Raw genomic sequence first — 23,480 nt, forward strand, 5'->3', positions numbered from 1 at the left:
TTATCATTTTTTTTGTGATGTATACTTTTGTGCCTGTGTAAGTTTATTCTTAATTATTTATACAATGTATAACCTACTGATCTACAATTCTCAGCGAGGAACTAACTATACATAATATTTACGAAACATAATCAAAACACATAACATAAAGTAAAATAAATAATGGTTTGTCCAGCTAGCGACAACCTACTCCCAACAGCCCTTGCCTTCCAGCCAGCTAATCTAGTAGCTCATCTCAGAGGCCTAGAAAAACGGAAAGAAAAAAAAAAGAAAAAGAACGGGTGATTAGGTAACAGTATAATTTGTTTGCTCATGAGATAAGAAATGTCTTGTTGCAAGGTCAATACTAAAGTGTCTTGTCCATTTTAACTGTAAAATCTTATGTTCTTGGATTGTTTTACATTTTACTTTAAATATCTTGGTGCAGTGATCTTTTTTTCGAAAACCATTCACTCCCGGCGGTGTCGCCTTGATCTTTTCTGCGCGATGTTTAATCTTGTGTCTATGGGTACTTGATGGAATCATTTGCAGCATGATATATTGTAGGAATTTTTGCCATTTTCTTCTACCAGAAAATCTTATTTGTCAGGACTAGATTATAAACTTTATGGCGCTGGACTATCTCTTATTTGTGTTTCTACAGCACTACATAGATCGAGTAACAAAGAAATAGGTAGTACAGTAACACTAATAATTCAACTAGTGCAGACAACTTAAATACATGCGCATAAACCATTTTCCGGAAATGCCCGAAGATAACATCACTTCCGGCAACCATCATCGAAAGTACTCTGCAGGACCCGCCCCAAGCTAGCATTACAACCAATGCGGAGAGAGGCCCAGTTTCCGGAGCAGCCCGAGGTTGCCGTCACCTTCGGCGACGCATTACCCCCGCTTCTCCCGCCTTCTCTTTCTTAGCCGGAAACAGCCGAAGGTGACATTATATCCTCCGACCAATGAGGGACAGCGGATTGAGGGTGGTACGGTGGTAAGCGAGTTCCGGAAAAGGCCGAGGCTGACGTAACCGGCCTTCAACGTCTCCTGACTGCCGGACAATCGCGGCCCGTTGTGACGTTGGCGCCTTCCGGGCCCACCCCTCCCCCCTTTCCGTCCCCGCCTCAGAGAGCGGCGGCCGCCATTTTATGTGAATTATTGACTGCGGCAAGGAAAAGCGCGGGGTTTGCCTCTTCTTCTTCTTCTCTCGAGCTGCAAAATTATCCTTTTTTATATAGATAATCTGATATTTTATCCTTACTCCTTCCTCCCTTTAAAAAAAAACAAAACAAAAAACACAAAAAGCCAACAAAATCTCCTTAAACCCCCCAAGGACTGGAAAAAGTTTATACAGTGACCAAAAAATATCCCCACAAATTTTCTCAACGTCTTCCCAAAAAAAAAAAAATACAAAACCAACATCAACAACAAAAAAGTCACCACCGCCAACCGAGGTTTGAATTGGTAAAAGCGACTTAACATTTTTTTCGTTATTTTTTTTTTTTGGTCATCATTCGATTGTTTTTTATTTTTTTGTTTTTCCTGACTGGAGTGTAACTTTTTTTTCTTAAATGTGAGGAAAATGGCTGTGGAAAGCACGAATGTCCTTCTGTCCTCCCCAACATCAAACCATGAACACAACAACAACTTCCTCCCTGACGAAAGGTCGAGTAACCTGAACAAATCTCTCTTTATTCTTCTCTCTTGTTAAATCTTTCTTTCTCTCTTATTTTTATTTTTTTGCTTCTCGTAACAAATGAAAATCTCCCCATAAAATTGGTCGGTAATTTTTGTAAATACTGTACTAGAAAACCAACAAGGTAAAAATAAAAACCCGAAGTCGCCACGTATTCAAGGAATCTAAAAGGAAAATATAAGGCGTGAGAGCAAAATAATATCCTTACGTTTATCATTTTCTGTGAGGGAATATATCCTTTTTTTTTTTAAAGTCAGACGCCATAACGAAGGGCCTTTTAAAGGATTTCACATGCATGCCGAGTCTGGGTTCCTTTTCTTAACTTGAATTTTGTTATTGGGGGACAGGTTGGAGGGTGATCAGTCGGATTTTGTGCCCAGTCGCTAAATTACTGAATACAAATTTTACCTGTAAAGATGTGGGATTTTCCCGAAAGGGACGAGGTGGGGGAGGGTGGAGGTGGTGGTGATTGAGGGGAGGGAGGAGGGGAAATGTGCGTTGTCAGGCTGACCTTTGAACCGCCTCTGTTTTTAATTCTTTTTTTTTTTTTTAAATAACCCTTTTATGCCCCTCCCTACAGTCCTGTTAGATATAATTACATTTATTACTTTTTTTTTTAATTTAAAAAATTATATGTGAAAATGGGGCTCCCTTGGACCTTTTGGTACTTTGAAAACACCAAGGATGTGATTTTAGCTGCTTTACAGTTAACTGTTTCTTAATTGCAATTTTATATATCTATCTATCTATATATATATTTTTTTTTTGCTAAATGTAACATATTAGATTGAATGAATAAGCATGGCAGGGAAATCGTTTATTTTCTAGTTCATGTGACTATTTTTTTGCCTGCTATTGTGTCAGACTGACCTGCATTACACAGGGAAAAAGTATTGCAAGTTTCCCAGTTAACCACTTTTTAATGATATAATTTGTCTTGATAATTAAAAAAAAATTCAGCCTCAGCAACATCATTTAGGCTCTAAAATAGTTGATTGGTTATCTCATTTTTTTTAAATTGTATGGATAAAATATAATTGATTGCATGAGTGAATACAGAAATTTGCTAAGTGAAATGGGTTTTCCCCTCTTGACATTTTTTGTTAATAGAACCTTACCTAAATTAGCTACCATTAAGACAACCAAAAGCTATATAGGCCAGTAAGTTGAAGGATTGTAGATTGCTATTTATGTAGGTTTTTTAAATTTCAAGTACCATCAAAAATCCTTGAAAGACTGAAAAAAAAACATAGTTCAAAAGCTAACAGTGTGTATAGGTGTATTGGGGGTTTAAAGTAAATAATTGTAATGGATTTTACAGTCAAATATTTTTTATTCTGGCAAACACTGGGAATCCAGTACTTTAAAACCAAATTTGTTTGATGCAGTGCTCAAGTAGATTGTTGGTGAAATTAGGACTTTTATTACTTTTTCTGGTATTAATTTAAATAATTTAAAACCCAGTAACATTTCTTTAGTCTATAACTGTAAAGATCATAGCAATCAAAAAGTAATATGTGTAAATTAAACATCTCTTGAAATCAGTATTTTGAAGCTGCAGCTACATTTTTTTAATAGCGCAGATATTAGGGTGAACTGATATGAACTTTTCTTAGTTGCATCTTCTCTGCCTATCCTCCCACTCCCAATATCTGACCCCAGGTAACATCTTGATCATTTGTTAGCCTCCTGTGCCACGCTTAACATGATCTCCCACATGGTTGGGTGAACAAAACTCCACCATATTGTACAGAGTAAACACACATTCCAATAATTGGTGCATATTATCTTGAGAGTTTGGTTACTTTGTTTGCTTCAGAGACTCCTCATTTTACTTAATTCATGTTAAACAGCAGCATGTAATTAGTGTCCCATTTGTATAGTTTCTAGGCTGTGCATTAAATGCTTTCTAGTGGCTGTTCTGTTCAGGAAAAAAAAAGAAATCTGCGTTTCTTCATTTGTCATGAAAAAAGGGTATGAATGTGAAACCTGTCTGTGGCAAATCTTTTTTTTTTTTTTTTTAATTTTAAGGATTCATCAGTAATTGGATCATTTTTAAGGATGTATGTATGCACTTGGATGATCAATATAGTATCGACACAGCATTTTATAGACGTTGCAGAGATGCAGCATATATAGATGTCAAAGTGTGGCATTTTTGTTTCTTAAATTGAATAAGTAAATTATATATGCTATCTACCTTTGTAGCTCATCTAATTTTTTAATTACTTGAAAATTAGTAGGCCCAGTTTGCTTTCTTTGTCTATAGACTTTGTCATGAAAAGTGAGGTTTTGTTTTCAGCTCTCACACTCTGACCTCTCTGGTTCACAATGTTAGTTGTCTGGAGTGAAACATGATAAAATCATCATCCCTCCTTTCAAGAAAATATGAACATTTTTGTAAGATCTACTTTTTCTTTCTTTGTTAGAATCCCCCATGTAGTGTGACTTCTAGAATGTGGATTGAGTAATGCTGTTGGTATTGGCTAATGGGATAGGTTGTTGACCTTGGATTTTATTTGGATATTTCAATTTATTGATAAAAACTAGTCAGTTTCTCAGTAGGTCAAGGGGCTGTGCAATTCAGAATTAGAACATTACATTGTCAAGGTCTGGGGCCTGGATTTCTAGGTCACAAATAGCTTTCTTCAAACTGGAAATGAATGATCTTGTAGCTTCCATACCAGTATTAGTCATGTATACTTAACATGAGCAAGAACTTATAGGCTTACAAGTTGTTGGGGAGCTGTTTCCAGTTGCTCTCAGCCTTTAGTGTGGGTTTGTCGATATCTATATTTTCATTTGTGCTCAGGAAATCCCATCTCCAAGTTTTAATACTTAATCGCTATATAGTCCTTGTTCTTTCTTGATCTATTTAGACCAAAACACTAAAACAAGTGTAGGCAATTCTGATCCTTATATGCTGCCCCAAGATCTAATTTTTAGGATATCCACAATGACAATGCATAAGATATATATTGCATTCACTGTCTCCATAATAATGCAAATATATTTCATGCATATTCCTTATGGATATCCTTAAAACCAGACCTGTTGTGGCACTCAGGGACCAGAATTGCTTACTCCTGCAGTAGACCATATTCATGGTTTTGCTTCCAAGTCCAGTTTTGTGTTTTGTTTTTCTGCTTTTTTTCTGCTATGGCCCCACCATTAAAGAGCTCAGACAGATCAAGGTTTAACATCAGAAACTGTCAACCATACAACGCAAGCACAAATTCAGCATAAACAGCAAAAGCAGAGGAAAAGGAAGGTATTTCATCTCAATTGTCCAAAAGCTGGTTGTGTACCAGCATATGACCTGGTCAAAGGTTCATGGCTTTCACCAGGACCCTAATTGGGAATACAGCTTGATGTGGAGAGCTAGGTGCAGGGGAAAAAAGCATTTGGGCTCTTCATGAACTCCTAAAGGACAGAGAAAAATAATTTGAGGTATCATATAGCTCTAAACATCCACACAAAGGCATTTTAAGTTGGATTAGCTATGTTAAAATAATTCTTGAAGTAGAACTATGAGGCCAGTTGTTGAATCCTCTCATGATAATAGTTCGTTCATATTTAGGAGGAAATTGAGCTAATTGGCTCTCCACAGTTAGGAAGCATTTTCCCACTACTGTGAAACTCATACAAAATTTTTGAACGTTTTGAAGCAGCAGGGCTTATTTAGTTAAAGGTGTACTCTTAAGACATGCTCTTTTATCATGCATTTTCTCAGTTATGGGAGCGGTCCATAGCATGACCAGGCATTTCCGCTACACTTCCATGGTTGTTGGGCTGGACCCCTTATTTAGAAATAGGAGTTTCAGATCTGTGAGTGCTCATGCAAGCACTTCAGTTGGGTAAATTTGGTTCTTGTTTGGCCTGAAATCTATGTTTGGCTGAGGTACATTTTATTGGACCAACATCTTTTTTGTTGGTCCAATGTAAAGTTCTCAAAACCAAAGATTTCTGCTTTTCTCCAGGACTTATAGAGCAGTAACTCCCCACTGCCAGTCAGAATGAGTTCTTTGTTAGGTGCATATCATTTTATTCTATGCAAGAGGTGGAGAAGTTAAGGAGTTTCTATGGTTCTTCTCTTGTATTGATGGAGACTAGTTGTGTTATGAGAAGTGCATGTTGCTTTTCAGAATGTGCAGAGGTCAATTTTCAGAGCCATTAACCCAGATAAGTTGGCTCTCTGAAAATTGCCTTCACTCAGTTTGAATGTAGTACACACCGGTTCCATGGCACATGTCCTTTTATTTGGATTGAGGGGAGTCATTTATGAGGTCTTTTTTAAGATGAGGTTGGGGAAAAATATATATGGATTGGATTTTCAAATGTACATGCATGATTTTCCAGTCAAAATCTGATTGCAGAAAAAGCAGATGCAACATTCACGGATCCTTTGTACCTGTGGACAACTTTTCAAAAGGAAACTACATGTGTAGTTTCCTTTTGAAAATTAGGTACGTTGTTTGTGGATACACAATGCCCACAGATTTTGCATCTAAGCCAGCTGTTTGAAAATTACCCCTATAGTTTAAATGCTTTTCTCTAGGTGATTCATTCAGTGGCCTTATAGGAAGAGGCATGATCTGTGCAGAATCAGCGAGAGGATAGAGATATATAAGTCAGAGCTTACATGGAGAATTGGTCACACCATTTGCTCAGACTTCCTTTATGCTGGTTCTTGTACTTGTAGCTTACAATAAAGCATATGTTTGTCTCCAAAGTACAGAGCGTAACTCACTTCAGTTGACAACATGGAACAGGTTTTACAGCAGCGATTCCCAAACCATTTTCATCCTCAAAAGAATTGGGGAACTATTGCAGAACAAACATAGAAAATTTTTTTCAGATATATCAAAGAAAGAAGGGAGGCCAGTATTGGTATAGTGAAATTGAAAGGTGATGGGGAGCAATGTTTGGAGAAAGTCGAAGAAATAGCAGAAATATTAAATGCTTCAGTTCGGTGTTCACTAAAGAAGAAGGTCATGGAGAAGGGCCATTGTTAACAAGACTGTGGCTTAGAGTGCAGTAGATGCAACCCCGTTTATAGAAGAGAATGTATGGGAAGAGCTAGGAAATCTGAAAGTGGACAAGGCCAAGGTACCGGATGAGGTACATCCTAGGATACAGAGGTAGCTCAGAAATGTGCTGGCGGGACAGCTGATAGACCGGTTCAATAGATCCCTGGAAAAGGGAGTGGTGTCGAGTGATTGGAGAAGAGCAGCTGTAATCCCGCTTCACAAGAGTGGTAGGGAGGAGGCTGGAAACTATAGGCGTCACTTCTGTGGTGGGAAAATTAATGGAGACTCTGCTCAAGGAAGGATAGTGAACTATTTACAATCCAGTGGGTTGCTGGACCCAAGGCAGCATGGATTCACCAGGGGATGGTCCTCCCACACAAATCTGATTGACGTTTTTGGTTGGGTGACTAGAGAACTGGATCAAGGAAGTGCGCTCAGTGTGATTGACTTGGATTTCAGCAAATCTTTTGATACTGTCCTGCATAGGAGGCTCGTGAATAAAATGAGAAGCTTGGGAGTGGGTGCCAAATTGGTGGAGTGGATTACTAACTGGTTGACTGACAGGAAACTGTGTAATGGTAAATGGAATCCATGCTGAGAGAACGGTGCTAGGTGTGGAGTACCTCTAGGATCGGGGTTGGGACCGCTTCTGTTCAATATCTTCGTGAGTGATATTGTGAAGGGGTTATAAGGAAAAGTTTGCCTTTTTGCGGAAAGTACTAAGATCTGTAACAGAGTGGACACACTTGAAGGATTGGAGAGAATGAAAAGTGATTTAAGAAAACTTGGTAGAGTGGTCGAAGATTTAGCAGCTGCGATTCACTGCCAAGAAGTGCAGAAAAAGACTATTGTGCATGGAGCAGGAGAGGGACCTTGGGGTGATTCTGTCTGGTGATCTGAAGATGGCAAAGAAATGTGACAAGGTGGTAGCTAAAGCCAGAAAAATGTTGGGATGCATAGAGAAAGAAATAACCAGCAGGAAAAGGGAAGTGCTTAATGCCTTTGTACAGAACTTTGTTGAGGCCTTGCCTGGAGTACTGTATTCAGTTCTGGAGACTGTATCTCAAAAAGGATAGAGACACGATGGAAACAGTCCAGGGGAAGATGACCAAAATTGTGGGGGGTCTATTTCAGAAGACCTACGACGAGAAGCTGAAGGATCTAAATACATATACCCTGGAGGTGCAAGGTGAGATATGCTACAGACCTTCAGATACCTGATAGGTATTAATGATGCATAAACTTCAAACCCTTTCTGCTGAAAAGGAAACAGAACTAGGGTCATGGTATGAAACTCCAGGGGGGAAGACTCAGAACCAGTATCAGGAAATACTTTTCATGGAGAGGGTGGGCAATGCCTAGAATGCTCTCCCAGAAGAGGTGGTGAAGCTGAGAACAGTTAATGAATTTAAAAGGATGTGGGACAAACACGGTTGATCCCTAAAAGCATAAAGAAAAGGGATGGTGTAACATTTCTTCATGGAGGTAACCTGCACGTAACAGCGGTTACTACCATTAACAGAACGCATGGAGGTACCCAGCATGGAGTGGCAGTTACTACCCTTAACAAAAAGCATGGAGGTGACCTGCACTGAGTGGCAGTTACTACCCTTAACAGAACACATGGCGGTACCCAGCATGGAGTGGCAGTTACTACCCTTAACAGAAAGCATGGAGGTAACCAGCATGGAGTGGCAGTTACTACCCTTAACAGAATGCATGGAATACCCAGCATGGAGTGGCAGTTACTACCCTTAACAGAATGCATGGAGGTAACCAGCACGGAGTGGCAGTTACTACCCTTAACAGAAAGTATGGAGGTGACCTGCACGGAATGGCAGTTACTACCCTTAACAGAACGCATAGAGGTACCCAGCATGGAGTGGCAGTTACTACCCTTAACAGAATGCATGGAGGTAACCAGCATGGAGTGGCAGTTACTACCCTTAACAGAACGCATGGAATACCCAGCATGGAGTGGCAGTTACTACCCTTAGCAGAAAGCATGGGGGTAACCTGCACAGAGCGGCAGTTACTTCCCTTAACAGTATGGGGGTGACCCGCACGTAGTGGAAGTTACTACCCTTAGCAGAAAGCATGGGGGTAACCTGCACGGAGTGGCAGTTACTACCCTTAACTCAATGTATGGGGGTAACCTGCATGGAATGGCAGTTACTACTATTAACAGAATGCATGGGGGTGACCTTCATGGAGTGGCAGTTTCTACTATAAGCAAATTGCTGGGCAGACTGGATGGACCATCTGGTCTTTATTTGCCATCATTACTATGTTACTATGTTATACCTTCAAATAGAGATCAGAGTGAGCTTTTCCACAGCTTTAAGCACTGAAAATGTAAAATAATTTGCAAAGTTCACCTCGCCTTGGTTCCAGTTGTCCTTACCCTCCTCCCCTTGCCCCCTCGTCTCACACATACACACACACAAACTTCTGGGTCAAGTATCGTACAACCTAGCTATAAAACTTTTACAATTCATTAATGAGTTTAATCCCAAATTTTAGGAGCTACCATCTTAGGGGTTTGTCATTGCAGAAACATGCCTGTTGCATAAGTGATCTGTGGTAGTTTTATTTGCTGTGCATTTGTGTCAGGAAGCCACCAGAGGAGTTTTACAAAAGTAATTCTTTTCCAGTTTCTTTATGTGTAATATAACCTGAGGTTTTGGATCCAATGATATTTTATATTTAACTGCATCCATTGTCCCAGTGTCTGGAAGCTCTTTCTGTTCTTTGCTTTAATTAATTAATTAATTTATTTATTTATTTATTCATTCATTCATTCATTCATTCATTCGGTGCAGTGTAGTGTCCGTGATCATTTCACTTATCCCTCACTTTTGACAGCAGTGACTATGCTGTACAATTTGTATATGCCCTACTGGCTAGATGAGAAATATAAGTTAGATTGTACAGTGAGCCAATAATTTAGCTGATGGTTCTGAATATTTTATTCAGTTTTATTGAATATTCAATTTTATTGTATGGGCAATCATATACTAGCTTTTAGCAGGATTCTGATTCTATGAAATTTCAGAAGTTAAGCAGGCAAGCCAGGACTTGGATAGAAGACCTCCAAAATATAATACATATACAGTACTCAATAATAAGCCAGTACCAACCCGATGACCCAGCATAGTGTTCAGGGATAGTACTGTCCCAGTGTCCCAGCATGGTATTAGAGATCACACTTCCTTCTGAGCCAGTGTCCCAGCATGTGCTTGGGGGCAATAATCTCACAAGTTCCTTCTTTCTTTAAAGCAAGCTACTTGAGCTCAGAAATAACTCAGTCCCATTTTGGTTCCCCATCTGATAGTGAAAATTGTGTTGGAGCTGCTATGGTATGTTTGCTATGGTAAATAATATAGCCTCGTTAGAAAACTTGATAAATTATATGCTAAGAAGATTGAATATAGTATGACGGATCTATTGTCCTCACTTTTTTGCCTGAGACCCAAATAATTGGAGCTTTAGTCTTAAGCATGAGAAACTCTTAACCAAGTTAAATAAAGTACAGAGGGTTTTACTGCAAATGCTGTATTTTGTATCTAGTGTTAGGCAGTCAGGTTTGAATAAAATGGTGCGGTTGCCATGTTAGTCCACTTGGATACATGCATATAAAGCCAACAAATAAGCTATAGGTGATATCATTTTATTAGATTTGAAAGCTGGTGACAAATGTATTAATTTAAGAGTAGCATTATAGAAACAATCAGCAGTAGTATCCACACCCCTCATCAAATTAATGCAAAATAAGCCAGGTAGGCTAAAGGAGATGGTGACTTTAAATATCACATGGATGCCCTATAGCCTTCTTAATACCCTACAGCAGCCAAGTTTGTCCAGATAAATTTGGGGCCCTATCTTGTTGAAATTAACTTTCTGAGCTTCATTCCCAACAGATTTTATGTTGTCACTGCCTCACCATTTAAACATTTTCAGGCAAATCATAGTCAATTTCTTTTATTTTTCCACCATCTGTATTGTTTTGTTTTTTGACCTGGCAGTTTCTACCTGCTGCTTTGGACTTGCAGCTCAGTCAGAACCAGCCTCTGTTGGGCTATGGTATCCTGAAACTTCATTCACAACTACCTATAGATTTTTTTTTCTCTATTTTTATTACCCCTTCTAAGCTAACCAGCTCGGCCATTGTAGTGGCAGTCCTCAGCTGGAGCCACAAATAACAGCGTCCTCTAATGAAACAACATCGGAGTCTGTCCACTAGGTGGTATCATTTAGGCTCTCTTCCTTGATTTGGGAGGAGGGTGGTGAGGGGAGTGAGTCTGTGAATGTTTCTTCTGCATCGTACTTGGCCAACAGAGAAGGGAAAGTCCTGGCAAGAATTCAACGCTAGATCATCATGGCACTGTACAGCATACCGTAGTGGATTTTTTTTTTTTGGTCAGTCTGAAATTGTTCTTTGTTAATATTTAGCCTGTACTGAAACTGTTTATCTATTTTTAAATCAATTTCTGAAGCTATTTGGGTAAAACTTTATTTTAAATTGTTTCATAACCTTCTCTTTGGGGGCATGGGTTGCTCTGTATACGCTTGGTTTGTCTACAAGATCTCTAGTTTTCTGTACATGAAGAAATTTCTTGCTACTTCGATATCAACTTGCTGCTTCAGAATATCTTTTTGCATTAATAGAGTGAAAAAGCAAAATGACCAAGTATGTTGTCATTAAAAGGTTTCCATTGAAAAAAGGACTTTGTATTATTGGAGAACCCCTCCTGCATATATATGCCTCCTCCAGGTACAAACACCTGGTGCAAGCAGACCAGCCATGTTCATCTTACCGATGAAAAGCTATTATTTGCTTAGGGAAGCTCTGAACAGAACACCTTGATCTCAAAGTCTCATCAGTAATAAAAGAGTAATTAGATAGTTCAGGCAGTGGAAATGGTGGAGAGAAAGCAGAACGGTGCATTGTTTAATGTGTTTATTCAACATGGATACACTGAAAAAATCTGAACAGGTTAATACAGCATGCTATTATGGATTTACATTTTAAATAGTATGTTAAACACGCTTTTCGGGCTACTGCTAAAACTGGGAGTAACATTTAAAGGCACTATAATGAAATTTTGATTATATTTGCAGAGATAGCTAAGCAAGGCAACTTTTCACTATTTAAATGGAAATATATGGCTATATATTGTACTGCAGATATGCAACAGATTTTAAAATTTTGGTTGCAGGATTTTGTCCACCTTACAGTGGGTTTTATATTTTAATGGTTGAAATGCTGCTTTTCAGGGCACATTCTTGGGTTTTAGCTGCTGTTAGGCTATGTAGATCTGCAAATCAACTACCGGTATCTCCCAAGCCAAAATGCGAAATGTTTTAAAACTGGACCGAGTGTGTTTGTTTTGAATAGTTAAAACAAATGTTTTTTGAACTCAGCAAGGGTGCCAGTGTTTGAAATATACAACATGCTGTCCAAGATCTTTTTGAGTTCTGTACTCAGGTATATTGAAAGTACATTTAGGAGCTGAATGTGTAGGAGATTTGGCGGGCATGCATAACCCAGACTTGTTTATAGTGACTTGTTGATGTGCATCACGTGCCGCAGTATATAAAAAAACTATAAATAAATAAATAAATAGTGCAGGAAAAAAAATCATTAAGATATTGGCAGTCAGTTAAGCAACACACTTTTAAATTGTTTCATTCAAGTTGTAGTAAATAAAAAACAATTTAAAATATGAGCTCGACCTGGGAACCTGTGGATCAGGTCACATTACCGTAACCAAGGAAATAAGCTTTAAAAGTAATGTAGTCCGTTTAGCAATGGTGAACACCACAGCGCCTTCCTGAACTATCTAATTACTGTTTTATTACTGATGAGACTTTGAGATCAAGGTGTTTGCCTGATCTTTTTATACCAGATGGGAGCGCTGCTCTATTAAAGTCACACAAATTAACAGTGGCGATGTAATGCCCAGCTGGCATGCTCTATCAGGGGAGTGGAACAATCTGCAATTAAAGCAGAAGTGCCAACAAAGACATGGATTTCTTTTTATTCAAGAAAGTTCAGATAGCATTAAATTCCCATAAACATAATTAGTATCCCTCCTCTTCCCTCTGTATTTTTATTCAGATTTTGATTTCATTTTTTGAAAGATGTTAATCTTAAAAAAAAAATAAAAATTAAAAATCCTCTTATCCACTCCCACTATTATGAAACAAAGGAAATCTGGAGGGTGCTGCCGTGCTGATTGTCTTCAGAACAATGCTGTCTCTACCCCACTTTCCAATACATATGGTACATTGATGCTTGCAAAGCAGCAATATAGCATGGACTGCTGAAGTATGTACTTGGAAGAAGGAGATTTTTTGAAACAAGGTGTTGCCATAATAGAGCTTAAATTTTAAAAAAATTAAAGCAAAATATGACACAAAGAGACTTTATATTGAAGGTAGGTTACCTGATGCCTTTTCCCCTTCAAAGGAAAGAAGCAATTCAAAAAGATTTTTAATTAGCTGTGTCTGGCTCCCAGCAGCAGGCCCTAGAAGGATAAGGCACATACATTATGAGAAGGGATAAGAACCATAAGGTCCATCTAGTCTGATGCAGTGACTAGAGCCCAGTTGATTTCTGGCTTTCCATTTGTGTCTTCACAACTGTGCTTATACCAGGCTTTCTTGAATTCTGTTGCTATTTTATCTCCAACAATGTAATCAAAGCAGGATAACATTTTTTTAGAATGTCCACCAGTATTTAAATCATATAGCAGCGTTTATTTAACTTCGCTATGATGTAACAAGAGGACAATCCAATTTTCATGAGGGTAAACAGTCCCTCGACATGGGCCGGGTTTTGTAAACAAAATGTGTAGGGAGTGACCTTACATCAAAACTTTTAAAAGTTCATCAAAGGAAAACTGCATAATATCTCTTAAATCAGCTTTCTGACAGCTTGCCCAGTGAGAATGACACATCAGAAGCTTTGATGAACTGTTTAAAAGTTTTGATATAAGGTCCCTCCCAATGCAGTTTGTTTACGAAATACGGTCTGTGTCGGGGGACCATTTACTCAGATGAAAATTGGATTGTCCTCTTGACACATCATAGCAGCATTTATTTAACTTTGCTATGTGATTTAAATATCGGTGGACATTCTAAACATTTTTTTTTACCCTGCCTTGATTGCATTCATTGAATATTCATGGATGGTCGGGATTTCACCTTCCTTTTTTTACTGTTTTATCTCCACCATATCTACTAGGAGGTGGTATCATTCAGCCACCACCCTTCCCATAAATAAATATTTTTTGTTGTTTCTTTCGAGTTTATCCTTTTTGGAGAGTTATACCATACCATGACCTCTTGTTCTAGAATTTTTTTGCCACTGAAAAAAGTTTACTTCTGCATCATTTATACCTGTGAGATATTTAAATGTCTTTATTATATTCCAATGCCTCTCCTCTAGGATATACATATTTAGCTCCTTAAATTTTATCTACTATGTCTTTTGGTGTAGACCAGGGTTGTCCAACATAATATGGCCCATGGGCTAGAATCCAGCCTGTTTATGATTCGTTTGTGACCCACCCGTCACACTGCCAAAGAGGAATTGAAGCTAAAAACTGACTCTTGTTGGCCTCTGAACAGCTGATAGTTTCTTTTCATTGTGGATCTCTTGCAGAGTGTGAGCCATGCAGGGCTCAAACTCCTAAATTCTTGCGAGACGGCAAGACATATAACGTGGGAGTTCAAGCATTGTGCAGCTTTACGCTTTCTGAGAACTTCAGTGACAGCAATAGTAGCAAGCAAGATGAGAGGGACTAACTTCTGTCCCTCTCCATTCTCTTTTCCATGCCTGGCTCTCTCTTCCGTTCTTTTTCATCTCTGAGATCCTCTCACTCTTGATATTTTTTTTCATCCAGAAAACCCAAAAATAAATTATACAGGTACACAAGCAAGGCTCGGATTTGGGCATAGGCAGTTTAGGCAACTGCCTCCAGCATTAGTTTTCTTAGGCACAACAGTGCCTCTGGGCCTTTGTCCAGGCTTCCTAGTGCCTGCAGTAGTAACAACTTCAAGAAAAGACAGCACAGAGCATGGATGCCCAATGGTAACCCCCATCCCTCACAGACGATTTTATGATAACAAGAAACTTGTGTGGGAGGAGAGAGAGGGATTTGCTAGCATGCTGGGGGGTGGAGATGGCAGAGTGGCAAATAGCCTGTTGAGATAGGGGAATGGCTGGAGGTGTGTATATGTGTGTGAGAGGAAGTGGGGATCTAGGGGGAAAGAGCATCAGGGAATGGACACCTCTCTCACTCCAATTCACATTCCTCTTACTTTATCTCAAATTCTGTCCACTAGATCCTGAAACACTTCTCCTTTTCCACATCCTCTCATGATCCTGTTACTTCAGTCCCTCTCCATTTTCTTTTCCATGCCTGGTCCTCTCTTCCTTTCTTCTTCATCTCTGAGATCCCCTTCCTTGTTGATATTTTTTTTCATCCAGAAAACCCGAAAATAAATTATACAGATACACAAGCAAGGCTCGGATTTGGGCATAGGCAATATAGGCAACTGCCTCCAGCATTAGTTTTCTTAGGCACAACAATGCCTCTCTACCTTTGTCCAGGCCTCCTAGTGCCTGCAGCAGTAACAATTTCAAGAAAAGACAGCACAAAGCATGGATGCCCATTCCCTGTACGTATCTAGATCAGTCCAAACTTGTGGGTTTTGCCTCCCCTCCAGCAGATGGAGACAGAGAAAGTTTTACTGACGCTGCCACTTAAGACGAGGTGCCACCTGCTGTCCCTCAGAATTTCTCTGTCTCCAGAAGATGGTGGAGGTGCAAAGCCTGCATTCTGACTAAAACAAAACAAACAAAAAAAAAGGCAAATAGGTTTTCTGTCTTCACCTACCAGAAGGTAGTTGGGCCCTGGTGGGGCCATCCCTTCTGGTGCTTGAGGCTCTCGAGCAGGTGCTCGGGGACCCTGTTTTGCTTGTATCCTTGGCCGGACAGGGCTGATACCCGGGGGTTCTGGATCACTCGCCTGAGGGATCACCGGAGTTTGTTGCTTCTTCACAGAGCCTGCTGAATTATTTCAGGAACGTGCCTCTTTCTCTATTTGTTTAAAGTTTTATTCAATTAAAAAAAAGAGTAAAAGAGGTTTTATTTTTTTTCTTTGGGGCACCGTAGGAGCCATCGGAAAGGCACAGGGGCAGCGCGACTTTCTTTCCTTTGCCCCTTATTTTGGCGGACAGCTCATAGAAGGTTGGTTTCCTCCTTTCTCATGCTCCTTGCTGCCTCTCTCCCTTGCACCAAGGACAGCCCGGGCTCCCCTTGTGATGCCACGTGGTGCGGCCTGTTCGATCTGTGGGGACACACGTACACGTCTTTTCTACGCTGGCCTTTGCTCCCGATGCCTCCCAGGGGAGGGATCGTTGGGGAGCAATGCGGGCAGCACAGGCAGTGCTCGCCATGTGTCAGGGAAGCTTCTATCAGCGCGGAAGGCTGCTGAGGACCCGTTCCCACTCAGCATGGGAACTGTGGCCATGTTATCACATTTTTGTTCGGCCATGCAGGCTGCGTTTGAGAGTAGGGACTTTCCTCCCCCGGCCTCAGGAGAGATCGTCTGGATGCTGGGGGCCCTGATGAGGACCCCGGGGCTCAATCGGATACGTCCTCTTCTTTTTCCTCCGATTTCGTGCTTTTGCTTCACAAGGCCTATAAGGCCAGGAAGGCTGCAAGCCGAGGTCCTGTTAGAGAAGCCCCGGGGTGGCCCGCCAAGAGGTTTCTGAGGACTTCGGCTCCCTCGGCTGACACGGATTCTTCCTCGGCCACCTCGGACAAGGAAGGGGCCCAGGGAGCAGATTCCCAGGAGTTGGGACCAGGAGCCTCAGCCCTGAATCCAGAGCAGACCCTCATGCAGGGCGTGTCCCTCGAGGGTGATGACCCTAAGGGGGTGCGTTTATTCCATAAAGAGGAGCTGAGCCACTTATTCCAGTGGTGTTGAAGGAGTTAGGCATTGAGGTTCCACAGCAGGATTCCGAGCTGAGAGCGGTGGACCCGGTTATGGTTGGACTCCGGGGTCCAGCAAAGACCTTCCCGTTCCATAAGTGCTCTCCTATTCCGGGAGTGGGATACTCTGGACACCGGTTTGAAGATCACCAGAGCAATGGACAGATTGTATCCACTGTCTGAGGAGGCGCTCAGTGGATGCTGCAGTTTCTGCCGTCACCAAGAAGACAACCATTCCTGTCACCAGCACAGCAGCCTTAAGGGATCTTCAGGAAAAGAAACTGGAGGTACACCTCAAGAAGATTTTTGAGGTGTTGGCTCTTGGTATTCGGGCCACTATGTGAAACAGTTTCATGCTGCGAGCTGGTCTTCGCTGGGTTCAGCAGCTACAGTGTGACAAGTCTTTGTCGGAGTCTGAAGCTCTCCAGGCGGAACGGCTGGAGGCCATCGTAGCGTACAGTGCTGATGCACTATGGGCCGGATTTTAAAACCTGCATGCATGGGGTACATTTGTGCGCGCTACCCGGTGCGCACAAATGTACGCCTGATTTTATAACATGCGCGCACAGCCACAGGGTCGGCATGCGCAAGGGGTTGCACACTAGTCCACCTTGCACGCGCCGAGCCCTAGGGGAGCCCTGATGGCTTTCCCCGTTCCCTCCGAGGCCGCTCCGAAATCGGAGCGGCCTCAGAGAGAACTTTCCTTCCACTCTCCCCCCCCCACCTTCCCCTCCCTTCCCCTGTCTAACCAATTATTATTATTAAGTTTTTCTATGCAGTTCCTGTTAATTCATGAATTTCTGTGTAAAGCCTGTTGCTTTTTATTAGTTTTCACATGTTTTTTTGTAACGCCCGTTGCTGCATTATGTTTTATTGTAAACCGTGGTGATGATCCAAACGTGCCTCAGTATATAAAAACCCTTAAATAAATAAATAACCTGCCCCTCAGCCCTACCTAAATCCCCCCTCCCACCTTTATTTTGTTATTTACGCCTGCCGGCCGGCTGCCACACACATTCCCCCAGCACGGCCGCTGTGCTGGAGGCCTCGGTCCCACCCCAGCCCGCCCCTTTCACAAAGCCCCAGGACATACGCGCGTCCCGGGGCTTGCACACGTCGCCGGGCCTATGCGCGTAAATCCTTTTAAAATCCGCCCCTATATGACCACTTCAGGACCTCTTCTCAGAAGATTATGTTGGCGGTTTTGGCCAAGCGCCTCCTCTGGTTAAGGAATTAGTCGGCTGATATCTCCTCCAAGGCGCAGTTGGAATCTTTGCCTTTTAAGGAAAAATTGCTCTTTGGCAAAGATCTTGAGGAAACGATCAAGTCGCTAGGGAGAATAAAGTTCTTTTGTTGCCTGAGGTCAGGCCAAAGGGCAAGAGCTTCCTGTCTTCTCGTATTTGCTTCAAAGGGAATTAGAGATTCTGGGGACCCAGACCCTCGAGTCCGCCTCCGAGACAAGTCTCCAGTCGCCAACAGTCCTAGTCTCAGTCCTTTCGAGGCTGTCAACCCTGCAGAGATGGCTCTTCCCAGGGAGGAAGTGGCGCCAAGTCTTTCCAATGAAATGAGGCTGGTCCACTCCTCGGTCCCACGGATAGGAGGACCAAGATCATGTTGGACCAGTGGATCCTAAATGTGATAAGACATGGTTACACTTTAGAGTTTGCTCATCCACTAAGAGACCAATTTCTGATGTCCCCATGCTCATACTGGGAGAAGGTGCAGTAAGGGCCAAAGTCTCAGTTGGGAGCCATTTTCCCCATCCTCCCAGGCGAACAAAGATCCAGCTGCTACTTCATCTATTTCATTGTCCCAAAAAGGAGGGCATATTCCGCCCAATCCTGGACTTGAAAATAGTAAACATGGTTCTGAAAGTTCCTTGGTTCTGGATGGAGACACTGCGGTCTGTGATTGTGGCGGTACACAAAGAGGAGTATCTGGCCTTTCTGGATTTGACCAAGGCTTACCTGAACATCGGAATCAGATCGGATCACCAAAGATACCTGAGGTTCATGATTCTGGTCGAACACTTTCAGTTTTGTGCTCTCCCCTTTGACCTGGCTATGGCGCCCAGGATTTTCACCAAGGTGATGGTTGTAGTGGCTGCAGCTCTCTGAAGGGAGGGTGTTCTGGTTTATCCCTATTTGGACGATTGGTTGATTCGAGGGAAGTCAGAATCCCTTTGCCAGAGGGCAGTGGATTTGGTGGTCAAGCATCTCCAGTTGCTTGAGTGGATCGTCCACTTGGCAAAGCCTCATCTGGTTCCTTCCCAGGGTCTGGAATTCCTGGGGGTGCTGTTCGACACGAAGACGGGGAAAGTGTTCCTTACCGAGGAGCAGATTACCAAGCTTCAGGCTCAAGTTCAAGGATGGTTAGACAAGCGAGTTCCCAAGGTCTGGGATTATTTACAAGTGCTCGGGTTGATGGCTCCTACCTTGGAGTTGATTCCATGGGCCTTTGCTCACGAGGCCACTGCAGTCGGCCTTACCGTCTCGCTGGGACCCGTTGTCGGAGCATTATCAGCTATCTCTCCCTCTACCAGAGTCTGTACGAGCCAGTCTCTTGTGGTGGCTCTGCTGGGACATGTTGAGCCGGAGAGTGGATCTCAATATCTTGATCTGGACGGTTGTTACTACCGATACCAATCTTTTCGGCTGGGGTGTGGTATGCCAGTGTCAGTCGGTGGAAGGCTACTGGCCTCCGGAGGAAGCTTACTGGTCCATCAGTCATCTAGAGACAGGGGCAGTGCTTCTGGCCCTACTAGTGTTTCTCCCCTTGGTGAGGAGCTGGCCTATGAGGGTCTTGTCGGAAAATGCGACATAAGAACATAAGAAATTGCCATGCTGGGTCAGACCAAGGGTCCATCAAGTCCAGCATCCTGTTTCCAACAGAGGCCAAAACCAGGCCACAAGAACCTGGCAATTACCCAAACACTAAGAAGAACCCATGCTACTGATGCAATTAATAGCAGTGGCTATTCCCTAAGTATAATTGATTAATAGCCATTAATGGACTTCTCCTCCAAGAACTTATCCAAACCTTTTTTGAACCCAGCTACATTAACTGCACTAACCACATCCTCTGGCAACAAATTCCAGAGCTTTATTGTGCGTTGAGTGAAAAAGAATTTTCTCTGATTAGTCTTAAATGTGCTACTTGCTAACTTCATGAAGTGCCCCCTAGTCTTTCTATTATCTGAAAGAGAAAATAACCGATTCACATCTACCCGTTCTAGACCTCTCATGATTTTAAAACACCTCTATCATATCCCCCCTCAGCATTCTCTTCTCCAAGCTGAAAAGTCCTAACCTCTTTAGTCTTTCCTCATAGGGGAGCTGTTCCATTCCCCTTATCATTTTGGTTGCCCTTCTCTGTACCTTCTCCATCGCAATTATATCTTTTTTGAAATGCGACGACCAGAATTGAACACAATATTCAAGGTGCGGTCTCACCATGGAGCAATACAGAGGCATTATGACATTTTCCGTTTTATTCACCATTCCCTTTCTAATAATTCCCCAACATTCTGTTTGCTTTTTTGACTGCCAAAGCACACTGAACCGATGATTTCAATGTGTTATCCACTATGACGCCTAGATCTCTTTCTTGGGTGGTGGCACCTAATATGGAACCTAACATTGTGTAACTATAGCATGGGTTATTTTTCTCTATATGCATCACCTTGCACTTATCCACATTAAATTTCATCTGCCATTTCGATGCCCAATTTTCCAGTCTCACAAGGTCTTCCTGCAATTTATCACAATCCGCTTGTGATTTAACTACTCTGAACAATTTTGTATCATCTGCAAATTTGATTACCTCACTCATCGTATTTCTTTCCAGATCACTTATAAATATATTGAAAAGTAAGGGTCCCAATACAGATTCCTGAGGTACTCCACTGCCCACTCCCTTCCACTGAGAAAATTGTCTATTTAATCCTACTCTCTGTTTCCTGTTTTTTAACCAGTTTGTAATCCATGAAAGGACATTGCCACCTATCCCATGACTTTTTACTTTTCCTAGAAGCCTCTCATGAGGAACTTTGTCAAATGCCTTCTGAAAATCCAAGCACACTACATCTATTGCTCTTGTTCCTTCTAGTCCCATACCCTGCACCTGTTTAATGTAATTTCAACCTGCAGTTATGATGTAAACCGGTATGATGTAACTACTAATACCGGTATAAAAAGCTATAAATAAATCTACCGGTTCACCTTTATCCATATGTTTATTAACTCCTTCAAAAAAGTGAAGCAGATTTGTGAGACTAGACTTGCCTTGGGTAAAGCCATGCTGACTTTTTTCCATTAAACCATGTCTTTCTATATATTCTGTGATTTTGATGTTTAGAACACTTTCCACTATGTTTCCTGGCTCTGAAGTCAGGCTAACCGGTCTGTAGTTTCCCGGATCGCCCCTGGAGCCCTTTTTAAATATTGGGGTTACATTAGCTATCCTCCAGTCTTCAGGTACAATGGATGATTTTAATGATAGGTTACAAATTTTTACTTCAGAACTCTGGGGTGTATACTATCCTGTCCAGGTGATTTAATACTCTTCAGTTTGTCAATCAGGTCTACCACATCTTCTAGGTTACCCGTGATTTGGTTCCGTCCATCTGAATCATTACCCATGAAAACCTTCTCCAGTACGGGTACCTCGCCAGCATCCTCTTCAGTAAACACCGAAGCAAAGAAATCATTTAATCTTTACGCGATGGCCTTATCTTCTCTAAGTGTCCCTTTAACCCCTCGATCATCTAACAGTCCAACTGAGTCCCTCACAGGCTTTCTGCTTCGGATATATTTTTAAAAGTTTTTACTGTGAGTTTTTGCCTCTATGGCCAACTTCTTTTCAAATTCTCTCTTAGCCTGTCTTATCAATATCTTACATTTAACTTGCCAACGCTTATGCATTATCCTATTTTCTTCTGTTGGATCCTTCTTCCAATTTTTGAATGAAGATCTTTTGGCTAAAATAGCTTCTTTCACCTCCCTTTTTAACCATACTGGTGATCGTTTTGCCTTCTTTCCACCTTTCTTAATCTGTGGAATACATCTGGACTGTGCTTCTAGGATGGTATTTTTTAACAATGACCACGCCTCTTGCACACTTTGTACCTTTTGTAGCTACTCCTTTCAGTTTTTTTCTAACATTTTTTCTCATTTTATCAAAATTTCACTTTTGAAAGTTTAGCATGAGAGCTGTGGATTTGCTTACTGTCCTCCTTCCACGCATTAATTCAAATTTGATCATATTATGATCACTATTGCCAAGCGGCCCCACCACCGTTACCTCTCTCTTACCAAATCCTGTGCTCCACTGAGAATTAGATCTAAAATTGCTCCCTCCCTTGTTGGTTCCTGAACCAATTGCTCCATAAAAATGTCATTTATTCCATCCAGGAACTTTATATCTCTAGCATGTACCGATGATACATTTACCCAGTCAATATTGGGGTAATTGAAGTCTCCCATTATTACCGCACTACCAATTTGGTTAGCTTCCCTAATTTCTCTTAGCATTTCACTGTCAGTCTCACCATCTTGACCAGGTGGACGGTAGTATACTCCTATCACTATAGTCTTCCCCGACACACAAGGGATTTCTACCCATAAAGGTAGAAATCCCTTCTTCCCCGACACACAAGGGATTTCTACCCATTTCCTCCCACAGTTTAATTATTTGTAATCTAGTTCAATATATTATCTGTTCTATGTAAGGGCCTTGCCCAATGGTTTTGTGTTCACTGTAAACCGATGCGATGTGTAAACGGCCATCGGTATAGAAGAAATGTTAAATAAATAAATAAATAAATAAAGATTCAATTGTGCATTTAGCCTCATGCAGGATGTTTATCCTGTTGGACTCTATGCCTTTCCGGACATAAAGCACCAGCCATACTGCCTCCCGGGTGCTCCTCTCTGTCATTGCGATATCATTTGTACCCCGGTATAGCACTGTCCCATTGGTTGCCCTCCTTCCACCATGTCTCTGAGATGCCAATTAAGTCTATGTCATCATTCACTGCTATACATTCTAATTCTCCTATCTTACTTCTTAGACTTCTGGCATTAGCATACAAACATTTCAAAGTTTGTTTTTTGTTTGTATTTTCATTCTGCTTTTTAATTGATAGGGATAAGTTAGAATATTTTAGCTCAAGTGAGTTTTTAGTTTCAGGCATTTGGACTACTTTTCTTATTATTGGAACCTCACTGTCGGGATGCCCTAATTCTAATGCATCATTAGTATCCTTTGAAGATACCTCTCTCCGAACCATGCGCTGCTGAGCTGACTGTCTGCTTTCCCCTTTGTTCTAGTTTAAAAGCTGCTCTATCTCCTTTTTAAAGGTTAGCGCCAGCAGTCTGGTTTCACCCTTTGGAAGAGACTCCCCCTTCCCCAAAAGGTTCCCCAGTTCCTAACAAAACTGAATCCCTCTTCCTTGCACCATCGTCTCATCCACGCATTGTGACTCTGGAGCTCTACCTGCCTCTAATGACCTGCGTGTGGAACAGGGAGCATTTCAGAGAATGCTACCCTGGAGGTTCTGGATTTAAGCTTTCTACCTAAGAGCCTAAATTTGGCTTCCAGAACTTCCCTCCCACATTTTCCTATGTCGTTGGTGCCCACATGTACCACTACAGCCGGCTCCTCCCCAGCACTGTCTAAAATCCTATCTAGTTGACGTGTGAGGTCTGCCACCTTCGCACCAGGTAGACATGTTACCAGGCGATCCTCATGCCCA

At 41.6% G+C, this 23,480-nt stretch overlaps 2 protein-coding genes across 5 annotated transcripts in view; one reads left to right on the forward strand and one right to left on the reverse strand.

Annotated features, from left to right (window-relative positions):
- Positions 1-23,480, reverse strand: part of SAE1 (SUMO1 activating enzyme subunit 1) — a 179,364-nt gene that overhangs the window by 75,993 nt on the left and 79,891 nt on the right. The gene's annotated exons all lie outside the window — the stretch shown is intronic.
- ZC3H4 (zinc finger CCCH-type containing 4) overlaps positions 1,015-23,480 on the forward strand; it is an 80,086-nt gene continuing 57,620 nt past the window's right edge. For 2 of the 4 annotated variants that reach the window (XM_029619937.1, XM_029619939.1), the window contains exon 1: positions 1,016-1,659. In XM_029619937.1, coding sequence (XP_029475797.1) covers positions 1,577-1,659 — 83 coding nt within the window. In that variant the 5' untranslated portion in view covers positions 1,016-1,576. Of the gene's footprint in view, positions 1,660-23,480 lie in introns of all 4 variants that reach the window. The other 2 variants (XM_029619936.1, XM_029619940.1) reach the window with 2 other exon arrangements.

The sequence above is a fragment of the Rhinatrema bivittatum genome, chromosome 11 (assembly GCF_901001135.1).
Source record: "Rhinatrema bivittatum chromosome 11, aRhiBiv1.1, whole genome shotgun sequence".
In the NCBI taxonomy this organism is placed as follows: Eukaryota; Metazoa; Chordata; class Amphibia; order Gymnophiona; family Rhinatrematidae; genus Rhinatrema; species Rhinatrema bivittatum.